This window comes from Sciurus carolinensis, chromosome 1 (genome assembly GCF_902686445.1).
Source record: "Sciurus carolinensis chromosome 1, mSciCar1.2, whole genome shotgun sequence".
NCBI lineage: Eukaryota > Metazoa > Chordata > Mammalia > Rodentia > Sciuridae > Sciurus > Sciurus carolinensis.
This window is the reverse complement of record NC_062213.1, coordinates 124060031-124080598: the sequence shown is the minus strand read 5'-3', so window position 1 is coordinate 124080598 and position 20568 is coordinate 124060031. Positions and strand designations below refer to the sequence as shown.

The window sequence follows — 20568 nt, the reverse complement described above, 5'->3', positions numbered from 1 at the left end:
TAAAAGTATATTTGTGCTTGTTCTACTTTTTAAATATCCTACAGAAGTTTGAGATAGGCTAAACAATTTCTAGTTGGGTGTCTCTTAACCATTGTTGATACACTGTACATATGTTGTTTATGCATGCATGATCTAAAAAGACCAATTTAAGTAATGGTTTGCTAGACACACATTAATTGTCCCATGAATTTTCTTCATGTAAGCACGATTGGCATGTAGGATATGAAAATCTTGAAGATGTGCCTAAATTTCCAATAACTCAACTTTTTTTACAATCTATAATGAACTATAAAGAGACTCAAAGGAGAGCACTTGAGAGCTCATAGATCCTGTCATAGTGGGAGGAGATTCAAGTTAAGAGAAGACAAAGTGGAGAGAATTTAAGCAGGTGAGGCAGAAGAACCTTAAATGCATGGCATGAAACTTGGGTATTGCTGTCTAATTTGGTGTCAGGTGAAGCTACATGAACCAACAAAGTCAAGTAGAAACTACTGAGTTCTAGAATAGGCTAAGAAATGCTGGAATGTGGAAGAGCTTGTGGGAAGAGTGGCAGGTGTTAAAAAATGGAGGCATATACAAAGAGATGCGCCCATGAGGCAATAAAAATACAACTCTGGATCTAAAAAGGCTTTTCTGTATAATGCAAATATAGCATCTGTGTTTATAATCACTGTGAGCCAAGAAACAATTCAGATTAAAATAAGCCCATGATACTACAGGTTTGGATAGTTGAAGATTTAATGTGTACATGGTGGATAGACAGAGTAGCTTTTGCAGGGAATGGTATTCTATTTTAATTTTGAATAGTACTTTTTCTTTTGAACAATACAAGTTGTGATGGTGAATTTCCAGGGTTTTCTTACCTCTACAAAGATGAAGCAGGGGAAAATAGTGTTGCTCCTACACTCTTGGCTCTGGGGATTTGGAAGCATGTTTTCCTGTTGGCATAGGAGGAAAGAATACAATAATGGTGAAACCCAGCTTGTACATGGCCACATGCTCCACAGAAGCTCAATACATTCTCCTTATATGGCTAACCTTCTCTTTACAAGGAAGTAACGTCCTATGTCCTGAGTTAATGTTTGGAATGTCAGAATGTCAGTATCCTCCACTTGTATTGCACCTAGCATTCACAAAGATGCTTCTTTTTATTTATTTTTTTTTAATGCTGCCTCTGATTTCGGAGATCATCAAATATTTCCATGTCTTCCTAGTACAGGCATAATCAGATACCTAACATTTGACCGAACCTGTTGGAAAGACAGGCATTATGACTGGGAATGCAGAGTTAGATTTTCCTGGGCACCATGGCATACACCATCACCTGCAGCTCTGTGCCTACTTCTACTACAACACTACCACAATATTAAACATTTCCTTAGATGGCCTCTCATCAGCAAACTTGTCATTAACCCCTCTAAATGTACTCCTGTTCCTAAGAATATGGTGCCAAAGAATTTTTTTTTTTTTTTTTTTTTTTTAATCCTGAGCTTTGCAGAAGCTGAAATCTCAAAACAGTTCAACATTATTGCTACTATAGTATTGGGAAATTTCAAAGTGAAATAGTCTTAATATGAAAACTACCTGATTAGATATGCATGCATGAGTCAAGACAGTGAAATAATTTAATCAAAAATATTAATTAACATTTTGAGAATAATTGTCATAAAAAATTAAGTAAATACTTAAACCTACTTCAGACAGTCAAGTAAGCAAAAAAAAAAAAAAAAAAGAAAAAAAAAGAACTTAGTCCAAATCAGATGTTTATACTGAATTACCAGCAGAGAATAGTATGTAAAAATAGAAATGCCCCCACAACTCATAAAAACAGAAAAAAATCTAAATCATCAAAATGGAAAAATAATCTAAATTCCTTCATAGATGAAACTGAAGTGATGATAAATATAATTTTTTGCCCTATAATGTAGTGTGATGACCAGGCCCCAAAGTACTTGTGTCCTATATTCTAAGTTCCGATATTGTAAGCCTCTGAGATCAGCCTGCCTACTGAGAGAAGCATACCACCACTCTGTCCCCATAGTTCAGTAACTTTCAGTAGAATGTTTCACTTGAAGGAATATCTGAAATTGCTCATGGAAATTGTGTTGCTATCACAGGTTAGATTCTTTATTGGTATTTAGGGACAGTGTATGTTCTGCAATGCACAGGATAGCTCTACATACTGAAGAATAGTTCCTGCTGCCTGTCCCATTTTCTAATGTCCTGCTAGCTTACACTCAGCTTAAATGTGAACAATGATTCAGTTATGATAATAAGGAATGAACTGACAGGAAAAACCCCAGTAATTTAAGAGAAGGTTAATGTGGGTAGGGAAACTTAAATGGAATGAAGACATTTTTTCACAATTATAAACACTGTATTTACATGGAACATTATGTTCACCAAAGATAGTGTTCCAACCCATACTTAGTTTAAAAGGTTTTCATTGCATATGCAGCAATGCAACAACTGAAAAATAAAAAAGTTAATAATAGCAAATTGATAAGATTTGAACACTTTAAATCTTCATTTATAGCATTTAGCATTGTGCCAAATAAAAGTATTTAAATCTTTCAAATGGTGTAGAACCAAATAAAATGTTTAGTAGAGACTCATGACATGCCTGAGTTTTTGAATTTCATGAATGACATTCATTTTAAAGCATTTAATATTTCTATATACATAGACATATCATACATATCTTTCAATTTTTAGCATAATGGTAAAAAAATTGGTGAAATGAAAATTATATGTTCAAATTATTTGTTTTGGGTGTACATATAGTTATAATTTTCCTCTGACTCTTTCACCAGAGTCTTGGAAAGAAATTGTAATGCTGAAGGGATTGGGTAATGGAAAGCAGACTGCATTTTCATTGCTTGATACTGGGTGGACAGACTGACCCAAGGAGAATAGCTGGTCTTTGAGATTTTGAGGAGGGAGATGTGAAAGAGGTGGAGGATTTTCTGTATTTCTTTGCAAAGAACTTTCACAAAAGTCTTGGGAGAAAATCAGACTTGACTGTGAATTAGTTTGCCATAAAAGATTAATTCTAATTGATGATGATGGAAAACATGAAATGAGATCCCCCAAAATGTAAGGTGAGAATATGGGGAGAGTTTCAGCTGTAGGCGATGTGGCCCTTTAAGCACCTGCTACACTGAAACATGATCAACCAGTGTTACTGGGGCACTCAGTGGTTGCCATACTCGACTCCCTTCCTTCTCTCTAAATATAATATAAATGAAATTTAAAATGTATAATGAGTGACTGGGAAAAATAATGTAATTTTTACTAAACTGGAGGGACACTAATGCGTAATACAATGATAGTGCGTTGCAAACATTATTTTAAATAGTCTTAGGTCTTGGTAGACAGAATCAGAGTTCTCCTTTTAAAATGAAGACATTACTCTTGCTGCTCTTGGTGCTCTCCCTGCAAGAGCTGAAGCAATGGTAGGAAGGGGCTTTAGATAAGTTTTGTATACTGATTTTTCATACTGCTTATAGAACTAATGGATTATGGACTTTTTAAAAGATTTTTAAAATTTGTTCTAATTAGTTGTATGTGACAGAAGAATCCATTTATACTTTTTGATAGATCATACATAAATGGAGTGTAATTTCTCATTTTCCTGATTGTACATATTGTAGGATCACATCGGTCATGCAGTCACATATATTCATGAGGTAATAATGGTTTCCCTCTACTATCATTCCTATCCCCATACCCTTCCTTCACTCCCCTCTACCTAATCTATTCTTCCCTAACCCCTTCCCCTTTTTGTGACTTAGCATCCACATATCAGAGAAAATTTCAGCCTTTGGTTTTTGGTTTGGCCTATTTTGCTTAACATGATATTTTTCAAATTCATCCATTTCCTAGCAAATGCCATAATTTCATTCTTTTCAAAGCTGAGTAATATTCCATTCTATACATGATCTATCTATCTATCTATCTATCTATCTATCTATCTATATATATATATATATATATATGTATGTATCAGATTTTATTTATCCATTCATCTGTTGAAGGGCATCTAGGTTGATTCCACAAGCTATTGTGAATTGAGTTGCTGTAAACATTGATGTGGCTTTGTCACAGTAGTATGCTGATTTTAAGTCCTTTGGGTATATGTTGAGGAGTGGAATAACTGGATTATATGGTGGTTTCATTCCATGTTTTCTGAGGAATCTCCATTTTGCTTTCCATAATGGTTGCACCATGTTGATTTCCAACAGCAATGTATGAATGTAGATTTTCCACTACATCCTCACCAACAATTATTGTTGCTTGTATTCTTATAATTGCCATTCTGATTGGAGTGAGATGAAATCTTCGAGTAGGTTTCATTTTCATTTCTCTAATTGCTAGAAATGTTGAACATTTTTTCATATGTTTGTTCATTGATTATATATCTTCTTCTGTGAAACGCCTGTTCAACTTTGCCCATTTATTGATTGGGTATTTTTTTTTTGGTGTTAAGTTTCTTGAGTTCTTTATATATCATAGAGTTTAATGCTTTATCTGAGGTGCATGTGACAAAGATTTTCTCCCAATCTGTAGACTTTCCACATTTTTGATTGCTTCTTTTGCTGAGAAGAAGCTTTTTAGTTTGAATCCATTCCATTTATTGATTCTTGATTTAATTTCTTGTACTTTAGGGGTCTTGTTAAGGAAGTCAGATCCTATGCTGACATGGTGAAGATTTGGGCCTACTTTTCCTTCTATTAATCGCAGGGTCTCTGTTCTAGTGCCTAAGTTGTTGATCCACTTTGAGTTGAGTTTCTTGCAGGGTAAGAGATAAAGGTTTAATTTCATTTTGTTACATGTTGCTTAGAATTTTTTGATTTTGACCTTTTAAAATAATTCTGTACAAGTTACAACTTGAGACTTAAAGTTGAAAACTAAATGAAATGGTAGCATAGCAGCAGTGAATGAGTTAATTGTGAATGAAAGGTTTATATGCGATGATTTAGAAAAATAATATTTGTTATTTTAGATAGGCAAATATAAATTTCTTCTGATATATCTGACTTTGTTGAAGAACTTTACAGAAATGTCTTCTGCTTATTTATTTAATGTATTCTATCATACGTGCCTAAGACTAAGTTCTAAATGACCGTGTGTCTGAATTTCAATTGCTATCAAAAGTCATTGAATCTGAGTGATTTTTATTTATTTATTTGTTCTTTTTAGTTATACATGGAAGCAGAATGTATTTTGACATTTTATATATATACATATGAAGTATAACTTCCCATTCTTGTACTCATACATGATGTGGTGTTACACAGGTCATGTGTTCATATGTGAACAATAACATTATTTCCAATTCATTCTATCTTTCCTATTCCCAGCTCACTCCCTTCCCTTCATTTCCTTTTGTCTATTCCAATGAACTTCTATTCTTTCCCTCCCCTCCTGCCTTATTGTATGTTAGCATCCACATATCAGAGAGAGAACATTTGACCTTGGTTTTTTGGGATTGACTTATTTCACTTAACATAATAGTCTCCAGTTCCATCCATTTACTGACAAATGCCATAATTTATTCTTCTTTATGGCTGAGTAATAATCCATTTTGTACATATCTCACTTTTTCTTTAACCATTCTTCTGTTGAAGGGCACTAAGATCGGTTCCTTCGCTTAGCTATTGTGAATTGAGCTGCTATAACATTGATGTGGCTGCCTCACTATAGTATGCTGATGTTACATCTTTTGGGCATATGTCAAGGAGTGGAATAACTGGGTCAAATGGTGGTTCCATTCCAAGTTTTCTGAGGAATCTTCATACTGCTTTCCATAATGGTTGCACCATTTTGCAGTTCAAACAGCAATGTATGAGTGTACCTTTTTCCCCACATCCTCACAAACTTTTATTGTTACTTATATTCTTGATAATTGCCATTCTGACTGGAGTGAGATGAAATCTCAGTGTAGTTTTAATTTGCATTTCTCTAATTGCTAGAGATGTTGAACCTTTTTTCATATATTTGCTGACCATTCGTATTTCTTCTTCTTAAAGTGTTTATTCAGTTATTTTGCCCATTTATTGATTGAATTGTGTTTTTTTATTGTTATCTTTTTATTTTTTGCTGTTAAGTTCTCTGAGTTCTTTATATATATATATATATATATATATATATATATATATATATATATATAGAGAGAGAGAGAGAGAGAGAGAGAGAGAGAGAGTAATAGATAATTCTCTATCTTACATTCAGGTGGCAAAGATTTTCTCCCATTCTGTGGGCTCTCTGTTCATATTCTTGATTGTTTCCTTTGCTCTGAAGAAGATTTTAGTTTGATACAATCCTATTTTTTAAATCTTGATTTTACTTCTTGCACTTTAGGAGTCTGTTGAGGAATTCGGTTCCTGAGGCGACCTGATGAAGAGTTTGGCCTACTTTTTCTTCTAGCAGGTGCAGGGTATCTGATGTAATGTGTAGGTCTTTGATCCACTTTGAGTTGACTTTTGTGCACAGTGAGAATAGGGGTCTAATTTCATTTTGTTACATACAGTTTTTCAGTTTTCCCAGCACCATTTCTTGAAGAGGCTATCTTTTCTTCAATGTATATTTGTGGCACTTTTGTCTAGGATGATATAACTATTTATGTGGGTTTGTCTCTGTGTCTTCTATTCTGTACCAAAGGACTCCTTCAATTTCTTTAGTGTTCAGTAGTTTTCTTTGCAGAAAGTTTTCACCTCTTTTGTTAGATTGAGTTCCAAATATTTTTTGAAACTATTGTGAATGGGATAATTTTCCTAATTTCTCTTTTAGTTGATTCATCACTGATATGTAGGAATCCAGTTGACTTGTGGGTGTTGATTTTATATTGTACTATTTTGCTGAATTCATTTATGAGTTCTAGAATTTTTCTGGAGGAGTTTTTCTGTCTTCCAAATACAGAATCATGTCATTGGCAAATGGAAATTCTTTGATTTCTCATTTTCCTATTTGTACTCTTTTAATTTCTTTATTCTCTCTCTTTGCTCTGGCTAGAGTTTCTGGGACTATTTTGAATGGAAGTAATGAAAGAGGCCATCCATGTCTTGTTCCAGTTTTTAGAGGGAATGATTTCAATTTTTCTCCATTTAAAATGATGTTGGTCTTGGGTTTAACATAGATAACTTTTACAAAATTGAGGTATGTTCCTATTATCCCTAGTTTTTCTAGTGTTTTGAACATGAATGGATGCAGTATTTTGTCAAATGCTTTTTCTGTCTCTATTGAGATAATCATGTGGTTCTTGCCTTTTAATCTATTGACGTGATTAATTACCTTTATTGATTTCCATATGTTGAACCAACTTTGTATTCCTGGGATGAAACCCACTTGACCATGGTACACTATGCTTTTAATATATTTTTGTATGCAATTTGCCAGTATTTTATTAAGAATTTTTTGCATCTATGTTCATCAGGGATATTGGTCTGAAGTTTTCTTTCCTTGATGTGTCTTTGTCTGGATTGGGTATCAAAGTGATACTAGCTTCATAGAATAAGTTTGAAAGTGTTCCCTCACTTTCTATTTAATGCAATAATTTGGGGAGTATTGGTGTAAGTTCTTTGAAAGTCTCGTAGAACTTGGCCAAGAATCTATCTGGTTCTAGGCTTTTCTTTGTAGGTTTTTAATGGCATCTCCAATTTCATTGCTTGAAATAGATCAGTTTAAATAGTCTAAGTCCTCCTGATTCAATTTGGGTAGATCACATGTCTCTAGAAATTTGTCAATGTCTTCAAGATTTTCTATTTTATTAGCATATAAATTTTCAAAATAGTTTCTAATTATTGTCTGTATTTCAGTAAGTGCCCATTGTGATATTTCTTTTTTCATCACATATTTTAGTAATTTGAATTTTCTTTCTCTTTCTCTTTATTACCTTAGTTAAGGGTTTATCAATTTTTTTTTCAGATAACCGACTTTTTATTTTGTCAATTTTTTGTATATTTTAAGTTTGTTTCAGTTTTATTGTTTTCAGGTCTGATTTTAATTATTTCCTATCTTCTGCTTTTGGTGTTGATTTGTTCTTCTTTACTAGGGTTTTGAAATGTATTATTTAGTTATTTACTTGGTGATTTTCTATTCTTTTAATAATAAACTCAATGCAATGAACTTTCTTCTTAGAAGTGCCCTCCTAGTGTTCCAGAGATTTTGATATTTTGTACCTCTATTTTCATTTACCTCTAAGTACTTTTTAAAATTTCATTCCTGATTTCTTCTGCTACCCATTGGGTCATTCAGTAGTGTATTATTTAGTGTCCAGATGTTAGAATAGCTTCTAATTTTTATTTTATCCTTGATTTCTAATTTCTTTCCATTATGATCTGATAGGATGCAAGGTATTATTTCCATTTCCATTTTTTTTGTAATTGCTAAGTATAGATCTGTGACCTGAGATATGGTTTATTTCAGAGAAGGATTTGTATGCTACCGAGAAGAAAATCTATTCAGTCATTGATAGATGAAATATTCTATATATGTCTGTTAAGTCAAAATTATCAATTGTACTTTTTAGTTCTATAGCTTCTTTATTTAGTTTTTGTCTGGAGGATAGCTCCAGTGGTGAGAGAGGTGTATTAAAGTCACCCAGTATTATTGTGTTTTTGTCTATTTGATTCTTGAAATTGAGAAGGGTTTTTTTTTTTTTTTTTTTTTTCTTTTTTGATGTACATAGATGCTTCATTGTTTGGGGCATAAATATTTATGATTGTTCTGTCTTGTTGATATATAATTACCTTAAGCAGTATAAACCAGTTCTTCTTTGTCTATTCTGATTAACTTTGACTTGAAGTCTACTTTATCTGATATGATTTGCCTATGAGGTGAGTCTCTTAGAGATTCCATATTGTTGCATCTTGCTGTTTTTAATCCTGTCAGTTTATATCTTTTGATTGATGAGTTTAGGCCATTTATGTACAACGTTATTATTGAGATATGATTTTTATTCCCTGTCATTATGATTTATTTTTGGTTTTTAATTTGAATTAGTTTCTCTTTCAGTTGACTATTCATCTAGGGTAGTTCCTCCCTTTGCAGGTTTTCACTTTTATTTTTCATTTCTTCTTCATGAAATATTTTATTGTTTTCTTGCTGGGCTTGTAGCAAGTCGTCTCCCACACTGTGAGGAGAGACCCGTGTGGCCAGGAATTTCGGCGTCCTGCCAAAAGTCAGTGAGGAACCTAGGCATCTTGCATATAGCCATTTGATTAAAGAATCTTGGGGGAAAAAAAAAAACCCCTCCATCTATAGCCAAATCTTCAGATAACTGCAGCTCCTGCCAATTCCTGACAGCAGCAACAAGACAGATCTTTAGCCAGAACCAACCAGTTAAACCATTCCCACATTCCTACCCACACAATCTGTAAGACTGTCCTGTTTTAAGTGGCCACATTTGGAGGATTTTTTTTTTGTACTGAGTATTGAATCCAGACGAACTTTACCATTGAGCTACATCCCCAGCCTTTTAAAATTTTTATTTTAAAACAGAATCTCACTAAGTTGCTTAGGGCCTCACTAAGTTGCTGAGACTGGCCTCCAACTTTTGATCCTCTGGTTTCAGTCTCCCAAGCCACTGGGATTACAGGAGTGCTCCACTGCACTCAGCTCAGGGGTAATGTTTTACACAGTAAGGACGGTCGAGTGAAACAGACATTATTACCTCACGTACATGTATGACTGTATGATGGATGTGATCCTGTAATATGTATAATCAGAAAAATGAAAGATTACACTCCACTTATGTATGCTGTATCAAAATGTAGAAATGCATTCTACTGTCATGTACAACTAATTAGAACAAATAAAATAAAAACATTTAAAAAAGATGAATCTCTCAAAAAGTGTACAAGAACATCATAAAGAAGATAATTTTAGAAGTGGTTATTTGGTTTTACTTTTTTTCCTCATGATCCACTCTAGAATTCACCCCTCAGTATGCACATTGCAATGTCTGTTCTATCTCTTCTAGTTTGGTTTCAGATTTGTGCCATGAAGGCCACAATGGGTCCACCAAAAACAACTTAGGTGTTAGTGTCTCAGATGTATTTCAGATATGATCATCATATAATTATATAGATTTGGGACTAACTAGAATCTGTCAAGAGATTTTTGTGAGAAAATATTAGACAGGGTGGTTTTAAGAACTGTAATTAGCTGTATGATTTTGAAAAAGTTCCCACATGCTATAAAATAGATTGAAAAGATGAACAGATTATTAAAACTCTTTAAATATAAAGTATTTTGGAAGTGTCCCCTCACCACTCAGGGGAAATTAAAAATATTTTTCACATGGAAAGTAATACACACAAAAATCTACTTAATTTGCCTATGGCTTAATTGTGACAAATTCAAATTCTAGAGTCATTTTCCCTTATGAGTACAAATGGAATGCTAATTAATGTTACTATTAGTCTCAGAAAAACACAATTAGGAAGGTAAATCTGCTGTTTTTTTATCCTTCAAACCAAATAATGCATCCCATTAGAAATGACTCAGGGAAGATCAGAGATTTGGCTTAATTTCACTACATGTATTTATTATTAGTGCAAAATAATTGAGACGAGACTGGACATTATTACAATTTTGTAATATTGGTGTGTTCTTAAAGCATATGAATATCAGCAGAAAAATCAAATATTAATATAATTGTGTACACCAAAGTTATTCTCTAATTGCCAAAGACCCCTATCATATTATTCTACATTTTATTAGCATTTATATATTGTTTGAATGCCCTATTCTGTATTAATTGGTTTTCATTAATTGTTCTTTTATGCCTCAAGTACTGCATAAACATAAAGAAACTCTGTCCAAGAAAATAACTGCATTGGTTATTGATTGCAGCTTCTATTGAAGAATCTCACAAAAAGATGAAAGTCTTCAATAACTCTAATAATCTTGTGTGCTCTAGGTTACTGTCTAATGGGTTGTGTCTAATTTCAGAGAATATTTGGCTCCATTATCTTTCCACCAACCCACAATAATTTAGGCACTTGGGCTGGATAGTGTACTCATCAAATTTATCTGTTGAAGCTCTAAACTCCACTACTTCAGTATGGAACTGTATTTGGAAACACTGTCTTGTATATGCTGCCTTGGTGGTCCTGGTTGTATACATGTTGCATTTTCTTAAAGAGAGAGGACTTACATATATAAAATGTTTTATCTTCATCAAGCTCTTATCTTGAATTTTAAATCACAAGGTTTCTAATGTTTTAAAATTATTTAAAATTTAAAATTATTATTTAATGAGTGTGTCAGCTTTCTAGCAAGTGAAGGAGCAACCTATAAAATGCTACTGGTTTCATGGTGAGTCCTGAAATATGCCAAAAGTGTTGAAATCGACCATCTCAGGAAGTGGCAATTCCCTTGTTATTTCATCAATTTTGAACTCCTGTATTAGACAACTGAAATCATAGCAGCTTAAACAAAAATAAGAATTATATGTTTTATATAAGTAATAGTCTGGAGCTGATAAGGCAGCTACTCAGGGCTGAAGGGCTGAAGATCAGCCTCCTGTCATGTTCCTCTTCCATCCCAGCCCCACAGGTTTATTTTTATTATGTCTGCATTTGGGGTACAGGAAAAAAGACATGGTTGGACAAGGTTAGACATAGTTTTTAAGGAAATATGCACATCATACAGATGGCCAGGATATAATCAAAAGTTCAGAGCTGGTTATATGGGAGGCTGAGAAATTTGCCTCACTGAAATTTCTGTTTAGAGAAGGATGAGGCTGGGGATGAATGCTATCTACCACCTAACGGAATACATGGAATTTTTTCCTTTCATAAATCTTAATTTAGGACCTGGGAATTCAACGAACACCATTTTAGAAACTCAAACCATGTCTTTAGGCTTTGTGGGAAGTTGAATAACCCACTCTGAAAAGTAGAACATTGTGGCTGATACCAGCAGGGTACAGTCATTGGGTGCTTTCCAGGAAATCAGAAAGTCTCGCTGCAATTTCAGAGCTGTGGTCACAAAAGTGCTGCAGTAGCATTTTTTTTTTTTTTTCTCAATAGGAAGAGAAATTGTGAGATAAATTTAGGCTACATCAGTTTGTAAAGGGGAAAAAGAAATAAAAGGTACCAGTAGGCTGTTCCTGGTATTTTGAGATTTCTCCTGGTGTAAATTGGACTAGTCATATTTCCTCTGGCACTTTGTTCATCATGGCAGCCTAAATCTACCATTATGAAAACAGTCCTAATTTCTATTTCATCAATTGAAAAACTTTCTTATTTTTTATGAATGTAAAAGTTTTTCTTGTTTTTATAAATAAATGTAAAGAAGAAAGGAAAAATGACTTTATCATCCAAAGATAAATCCTGTTAGCATTTTGGCATATAGTGTTCCAGGCTTCATCAAAGCTTATAGATTATAGACCAGCAAGTTCTTTGTAGATTATCTTAAGCACATGTTATTTGACAACCATGACATTATTCAGGGTTTTAGGGGAAATGGTGTATGGCTTTCTAAGTCTTCTCCTTTCTATGTGTTCTGTCACGGTCTCATCCTAAATATCCCATGATTATATGTTGCTTGGGTTTGAGAATTCTTAAGACTTTTATGACTGCTTATGTATTTGTGGTGAGTTCAATACATAAATTAGAATCTATGTAAAGATTTGCTTTCCCCAAATGTTCTGATTTACAGTAACTGAGAAAGGGTCTTGTGGTACAGCAACTCTGAGTATTTCTCTGCTGGCTTTGAGTGGCAGGCTGTTCACCTGCAGGCTCAGACACAATCCTTTTATTATCTGTATAGCAAGAGCCCCCCTGGCTTATTCAACAGTCCCTCAGTAGTCCCTCTGGCAGGGAATTTTATTCCATACCTTTTGGCAGAAAAGGCAGTTCTCTATTAGCAACTTCCTTGAAAACATCTCCATGCAGCTGAAGCTTAGCAAAGATGTTACCAAGAAATTTCATGCACATTTTTGTGTATTATTTTGCTAATATTGTAAAACAACTTCAGCGAGGCTGTCTCGTTTTCTTTTATCATTCAGTATTGCTGTTGAAGAAAACATTGTCATTGTATTTCTCAGTTCTCTGTAGTCAATTTTATTCTAAAATGCTTCCATAACTTTTAGTATACTCTCTGTATTCCTGCTTTCAAAAAATTTAGATGGAACTGGGATTGTGGCTCAGTGGTAGAGCGCTTGCCTAGCATGTGTGAGGCACTGGGTTTGATCCTTGGCACTGCATACATATAAATAAGGTTCATCAACAACTAATGAAAATATTTTTTAAAAAATTTAGATGAATGTACCTAAGTGTGGGCCTTTTAAAATTATATTTCTTGTTACTTTTTATTGTTGAGACTTGGGTCTTTTCTTATCTTTTGTAAACTCTTTTGTATTGTTTCTTTGACAAATGTCTATTCTATACTATTGCTGGGTTTTTTTTTTTTTTTTCCTGAAAATTCTTTTTAATGTGAGTTTGGGTCAGTATTTTTGTATTGTAGAAACATTTTTTATTGTAACTTTCTTAAGCAATATTAATTGTCATCAGCAAATCTAAAGTAATTGTTTGCCACAACTATATAATCTTATGGCTAAAACTGAAGATTCAATATTCAGTACAGCAAAATAAACTAGAATTTCATAAATGATTGCTCAGTGAATATAAATAGACTGAAATAACTTTAAAATGCCAGAAAACTTAAAATGAAATATGAACAATTTAAACTCACAGTTGAAGTCATAAGCAGCAGAATCGAAGCTATAGAAAGACACCTCAATGACTGAGGGAAAACACTTGATACATTTTTCTAGAAGAGAAAATAACAAAGATCAGAGATAAAATACATACGTAGGACTGAAAATAGAGCACTACAATATTTATTGAAGTTTTTTTCCAAAGAAGAAATGGATTAAAGTTCAGGACCCAAATCTCTCTTTTTAGATGCAATTTTCCCCAGAAGCTGTATAAAATAAGGCCAGCACTGCTACTTCATGGAAGAAAACACAGCCATTACTCTGTGGTTCTGGCTCTCTTCCAGTGCCTACCTACAGAGTGGACATCAAGCATGGGATTGAGGTGAGATATGCCCTGAGGCCTTTGAAGGTACTTGACCTAAGAAGACCTAGAAGGGAAGCCTAGAACAACTTGCCAGAGAGAGGAGTCCAACACTGCTTTCTTTCTCTACTGGTGTGTGTGTTCTAGATTCCTTCTTCTTTGCTATTAGAGTGGTAAGATTAAGACTAGGGGAGAAGAAACCAGGTCATTGGCTTGTGGGCAGTATTCTAGGCAAATGATTTCTTCATGTGATGGTTAGTAACTCCTCAGAGAAGTAGAAAAACATAGGGGTGAGAGACTAAATTTAAGATAGTAGTAGAGAATTTTAAAGTGTTTCTTTGCCAATATTGTTCCCTATAGGTGGCCCCCATCTCTTCATGAAAATTGTAAGGATGTAAGTGGTGACTGAAACCTAAGTGTTTGTTCAGGATCTTGGGTTCCTTTAAGGACTCCTTTCTTATGCATTATCTATTGTTTCCTTTTGACGTTCTGGCCTGACATTTAGTTGGTAAATTTCATTAGAGAGACTGAGACTCCTTCCTGTATATTTTCTGGAAACAAGGCAGTCTTTTCAAAAATTGCTCACCAAGATGGTACTCCTCATTCTAAAGGCATGGATCTTGGCACTTTTGCATTTGTGAGTATTTCACAATCCTTCTGTAGTGATTCTTCTTCATTCAGTAAAACAGAAATCTTGTATTATACCCATTTTACTGGTGAAAGAAGTGAGTCTTAGAGTAACTTGCCCAACATCAAACAGCTTAAAATTGATCTGGTATTACAAATCCCAAAGTCCATGCACTTGCTATTGTGCCGTCAGTTCTCACAATTAAAATACAGTGTGGTAAGTACTGGGATACAAGTAAGTCCAATGAAGGATTATGGAAAATAATATTCCTACAAGATAGCTCCCCAAGAAAAATGGAGGTACAGTGTGGCTCAGGAGGAGGAAAGGGGAAATGAGTCAAACATTAAACCTCTCCCAATATACCCTTTCCCAATAAAAATGGGCCCTGAGGAGATAAAGCAAACTTTCATTCCTTCCCAGGTTCATCCCCAGCATCTCCACCAAAAGCAAATATTTACCCCTTCCCAACGCCAGTGCATCTTGAAGGAAGGAGGTAAATACTGAATGCTGAGCCCTGAACTTTGACCTTCCCCCATCGCAAATTAGTCCTAAATGGAGGCACAACAGATATGGAAATTCTGGGAAACAATGAATCCCAGAGAAAGCAAAACAATGGGCAAGATTTGAGTACTTATCACTTGGGATCTGGACTCCTATCTCCCCAGATAATGAGTATTGACCTTTTTACAACTACCCTCCTAAGTTAAAGTTTAACCAGGGCAACTAGCCCCTGACTGTCAAAACTGCACATCCCCAGTCTCCAATGGAACTATAAAACCCAGACTCCTTCTGTAACTTGGTGGCCTCCATACCCAGAAAATGGGCCCCCCTATTCCTGATCAACGGGCCTCACTGCAGAATAAAGGAAAGCTTGCTGATTCAAGGTTTGCTTCCAGTCTCCTGCCTCCATCTTTTGTGGGTCATGACCTTACACCCAGGAACGATGATTTCAAAGAAAGGAGTGAAGGTAGGTCTTGAAATAGTTAACCACGTCAGTAACAAACTGAACACTCATACTCTATTTGTGTTTCCTAGAGCAGTGACTTATCACGTTCCCTCTGGCCGCAGAGAGAGACACGACAAACGTCTGAAGCTTTGGAAGTTTATTATGCACAGTCCCTCTCCTACACTTCTCTTACTCCCAGCTTCCGCGCACTCCCAGCTTTTCTTCTCTCAGCTTCTTCTCTCGGCTTCTTCTCTCAGCTTCTTCTCTCAGCTTCTTCTCTCAGCTTCTGCGCACTCCCAGCTTCTTCCGCCCTCAGCTTCTTCCGCCCCCGCTCTCTCCCACCCACCAGGCTTATATACACTTTAACCAATCGGGGGGGGGGACACACGAGGTAAACCGCGGACAGCTGCAGGCATAGAATAGGTACACAAGGGGGGCATGCTCTAATCACATCGTTAACTAGCCAATCATTGGAATTCACTGGTTGTTTACTGTATAGCTGGCCGCTTTTGGCTCAGCGTCAGGCGCCATCTTGACCGTGCCCAAGGCTGGGGGTCCTGGAAACCCCGACAGATCCCCCTTCTTTATTATTAAACTAAGGCTCGGGACCGTGTCTGTCTTAGGTTGAGTGGTCAGCATATGTCCTTACCCGTCATCAGAGCCTGCAGAGCATGCTGCAGCTCTGTCTTAGGTTGGTACACAGCCACCTCCTTCATTACCCGTCTTTGACTACCGGTCCAGCATCAAGAGCCATACTAATGGGGGGCTGTCGGCCTTTAGGGCGGTCATGGCCTGATGAAAGATAATTTGATCTCTCTATTGGCTAGCTTGTAGATGCATGCCAAAACGAATGAAGAGAAGGAGGCCAAGGCAGAGGAGTACCACCATAGCTCCTAAGCCTGCCCACTGTTTGACAAATCTATAAACAGAAGAAAAACCATATAGCCATATTAAATACAGAAACAATATACATCCCAGTAGTGTTACAATACGGGCAACACAAAACAGCTCTCAGGGAATAAACGCATCCCAGTCCCAAAAGTTCTTGCAAGGTATCCACTTGTTCTTATAATGAGTCCACTCTCTGATAGAGTCTCTATGGTCTGCAAGGCTGCAGCTGCATTCTCGGCCAAATGATCGTTGTTATGGTTGTGTCAATGCTGCTACTGCAAGGACTGTGATGACAATGATCACAGCTGTTGCAATATCAAAGCCTCTCCTGCTTCTCGACAATAGCACTGGCAATTCTACATCTGCAACAGAAACTAGGACTGGTAGGAAGATAGAAATGTGCAAATTGCACGGGTGGCAAAAGAACCATTCCAGCATTGTGAGAGATAGCACACGGTTAGTGAACAGTTAAGAGGTGTTCTTAGAAATGTTAGTTGGTAGAAACATAAAAGGGAGGAAATACACAAGCTGACGTGGGAGGAAAAGCAATATTACAGCTAGGGTCAGCAGAACGAGTTGCTCTACTCTGGGTCTGATTTGTAGTATGATTCCAACGGCAAAGTGCAGAAATTCCTCCTGTTAAAGCAAAGAAAGGCTAGAGATATCCTTGTCATCAAAAGCAGCACGACCTGAAAAATCATCAGTAGAATTGACAGGCTTGTAGAGGAATTGGTGAAAAGCAAGAAAAGGAAGGATAAAAAATGTGTTAGTTAGAAGTAAAAATATGGCCAGGCTAACAATGGCCCATAGGTTCCGGGTTTGCCTTTCCGTCTGAGTTTTTGTTATTGGAGGAAGGCTCAGGCTCGCCATTGCGAGGAGGAGCAGCATCACTTGCATGCTGCTTTCCCTCAACAGTAACCAATTTGCACTCGTTAGCCCAACGTGTTTCCCTTCTGCGCCTTGGGCAAAGTCCTGGGGCATAAGGTGTAACAGATTTTACTATAGTTATCTCTTGTCTTTTGTTAGGGCATTATCTCCTTGCTGCCGATTTTGTGCATCTATTGAAGCGTATTGACCTTCTCCTATTAACATTTCTATCGGGAAACCTTGCCACTATGTTTCTGCAAGCAGTTTCAACAGCTATTTCTTGCCACTGAGCTCTCCAATTAGACATTGTCCTCCAGATAACACTGCTCTGCATACCTGTTTCCAATAGTCTTAACTGCCTCTTTAAAGTTTTTTCAATGGTTGATGGTATCTCCATTTGCTCCTCAAATACGGGCAGGTTCTACAAATTTTGAAGCTCTTTTTATTAGGCTTAGGTTTCTCCTACCTCTTCCCCTTGTTCTTAAGTTTTCACTACCACTTGGTTATTCCTTTTGGGGGTTCTTTATGTTAGACTTAGTTCCCCTTTTTCCCTTGTTCTTAGATTTTTTGAGCAATTATTTTCTAGATCACCACCACTCAATTTTTCCTCACTTTATTCTCTTTAAGAGTTCTTTTCTGTTACTATTAGATCCTGTTCATGAAGATCCCCCTTGTGGCACACTGAGCAGCCTTTCTTACTTTAGCTGTTTTTTCCCTCAATGGCGTCCCATGGTTTTTTAATAGCTCCCTGAGGGGTTGCTGCAATCAGACCCCATTGTTACTAATTTGAATGGCTTTAGTTATGGCAGTTACAATAACAAACAGTGGCCTAGCTGCCAGGAGCAACGAGATTACTGAAAGGAAAACTATCAAGTGTGCATTAGAATTTTTATAGCGGCTTTTCACGTACTACCTACACCCTAATTGGACCGCTTCAAACGTGTTTCTACTTTCACTTTAATTGGACCACGTTCCACGCGTCAGGACCGCTGATGGCGTATCCCGATACCTTTTAACCCGCGTTCCACGCGTCAGGACCGCTGATGGCGTATCCCGATACCTTTTAACCCGCGTTCCACGCGTCAGGACCGCTGATGGCGTATCCCGATACCTTTTAACCCGCGTTCCACGCGTCAGGACCGCTGATGGCGTATCCCGATACCTTTTAACCCGCGTTCCATGCGTCAGGACCGCTGATGGCGTATCCCGATACCCTTTAACTATTTTATAACCGGTTTAACTTATATAAAATAAAATTTTTTTTTAGATATCTTACCTTGTTTTCTTTATAAGGTTTTCATCTTCCCGGGTTTCGGCACCAGTTATCGCGTTCCCTCTGGCCGCAGAGAGAGACACGACAAACGTCTGAAGCTTTGGAAGTTTATTATGCACAGTCCCTCTCCTACACTTCTCTTACTCCCAACTTCCGCGCACTCCCAGCTTCTCTTCTCTCAGCTTCTTCTCTCAGCTTCTTCTCTCAGCTTCTTCTCTCAGCTTCTGCGCACTCCCAGCTTCTTCCGCCCTCAGCTTCTTCCGCCCCCGCTCTCTCCCACCCACCAGGCTTATATACACTTTAACCAATCGGGGGGGGGGACACACGAGGTAAACCGCGGACAGCTGCAGGCATAGAATAGGTACACAAGGGGGGCATGCTCTAATCACATCGTTAACTAGCCAATCATTGGAATTCGCTGGTTGTTTACTGTATAGCTGGCCGCTTTTGGCTCAGCGTCAGGCGCCATCTTGACCGTGCCCAAGGCTGGGGGTCCTGGAAACCCCGACAGTGACTGACACAAACAGACTAGCAAGAAATAAGTACAATTTAAAAGAAAAAAAAGTAGGGAACTGTATTCAGTAGAGCAAGCCATACAATCAAGAGACTCTTCAATTTCCATTTTTAGATCGCTACCCAGAGATGGACTTCTGATGGAATCTTTCCTTCCACAGAGTACAGGAAGTGAGGAAGGAGAGAAGGACTGAGATGGCTGCAGCACAGGATGACACAGCACAGTTCTCATTCATGAAATAAGAACATTAGCACAACTGCCTGTGGGATAGGTGAAGGGTCCTGAACATACGCTTCATGGTTTGTTTGAATTTTTTTAAGTCAAATGTTCCCAGATTGAACAGGAAGTATTAGAGGGGATGACAGGAGCCCAGCTGCTGCCTCTAGGGAGAGATGAAAAATCATGCCAGCCGCTGGGAATCCTCATATAATAGCTGATAGGTCAAGATCACAAGTGAACAAGTCCACCTCTGCTCCTACTCCCACAGGATGTCATCTCATTGAGGTCTTGGTTTGTTACTGACCCAAATAAATGTACAAGAGACTCTTTTCTTCCCTTTTTCCTTCGTGTTTTATTTCCTGTCTTTCTTTAGTGTCTGCTAATCAGGTTTTCACAATGAAAGTGGATGATATGGAAATTCACATACCCCAAAATTTAATTATTCCATTCAATAATTCTCTTTATATATAGCTTGTTTCATCTCCCTATCAGGGTCACCCATCTAGTTTTCCTGGTGAGAGCAAAGTGGTTTTAACAAGTAGATTCCTTTTGGTCTAAGTAGATGCAAACTATGAAGAGAAAGCTCCCGCGGGGTTAAATCCCACAGGCAACAAACCTCCCCTTTTTTGATCTTGCCCTGCCCCCCCAGGGATCCAGTTCATTCTTCCAGGTGTGGAGCACTGAGTGAATTCCCAACACTGACCCATAGTTCTCATATAGCAAGATATTTATAAATTCACTCCTCCCTTGAAGTATCTACACTGCAGTCAGTGGCCCTTGTCCTTGGTTACAGAAGGCCTTCTTCCTGTTTTAATTTGTTAACCATTATGATCATTTGGTCCCTAGGTTTTTCTTTTGTCAGATTTGGTGACATTTCCACAATTTTCATTTCATCTCCCATTTTTGTTTAAACAAACACTAAGTAAGAAAAAAATATGTTTGCTTCTATAGAATATACTAGTTACACTAATATGGTTTTAAAAAACACAGGTAATTTCAAAATTTCTGATTTAGAACTCCCTTTTAAGAACCGTAACTAAGCATAAACCCTAAGAAAGCATTCTATAAACATCAGTTGAAAGAAATAAATGAAGCAGAAAAAAATCTATTTTTCTTTATCCTTTTTGTTAATCTATTATCTATATCTTCAAAACTTAACCCCTTCCAAATTCTATTCAAAGGAAACCCACACAGCTTTAT

General features: G+C 36.7%; 1 protein-coding gene across 5 annotated transcripts in view; it reads right to left on the bottom strand.

Moving 5' to 3' along the window:
* Plppr5 (phospholipid phosphatase related 5) overlaps positions 1–20568 on the bottom strand; it is a 302829-nt gene that overhangs the window by 206399 nt on the left and 75862 nt on the right. For 3 of the 5 annotated variants that reach the window (XM_047529579.1, XM_047529605.1, XM_047529622.1), the window contains exons 1-2: positions 12848–13001; positions 864–938 (exon numbers count right to left, since the gene is read on the bottom strand). In XM_047529579.1, coding sequence (XP_047385535.1) covers positions 864–938; positions 12848–12901 — 129 coding nt within the window. In that variant the 5' untranslated portion in view covers positions 12902–13001. Of the gene's footprint in view, positions 1–863; positions 939–12847; positions 13002–13704; positions 13783–20568 lie in introns of those variants that run through there. The other 2 variants (XM_047529588.1, XM_047529632.1) reach the window with 1 other exon arrangement.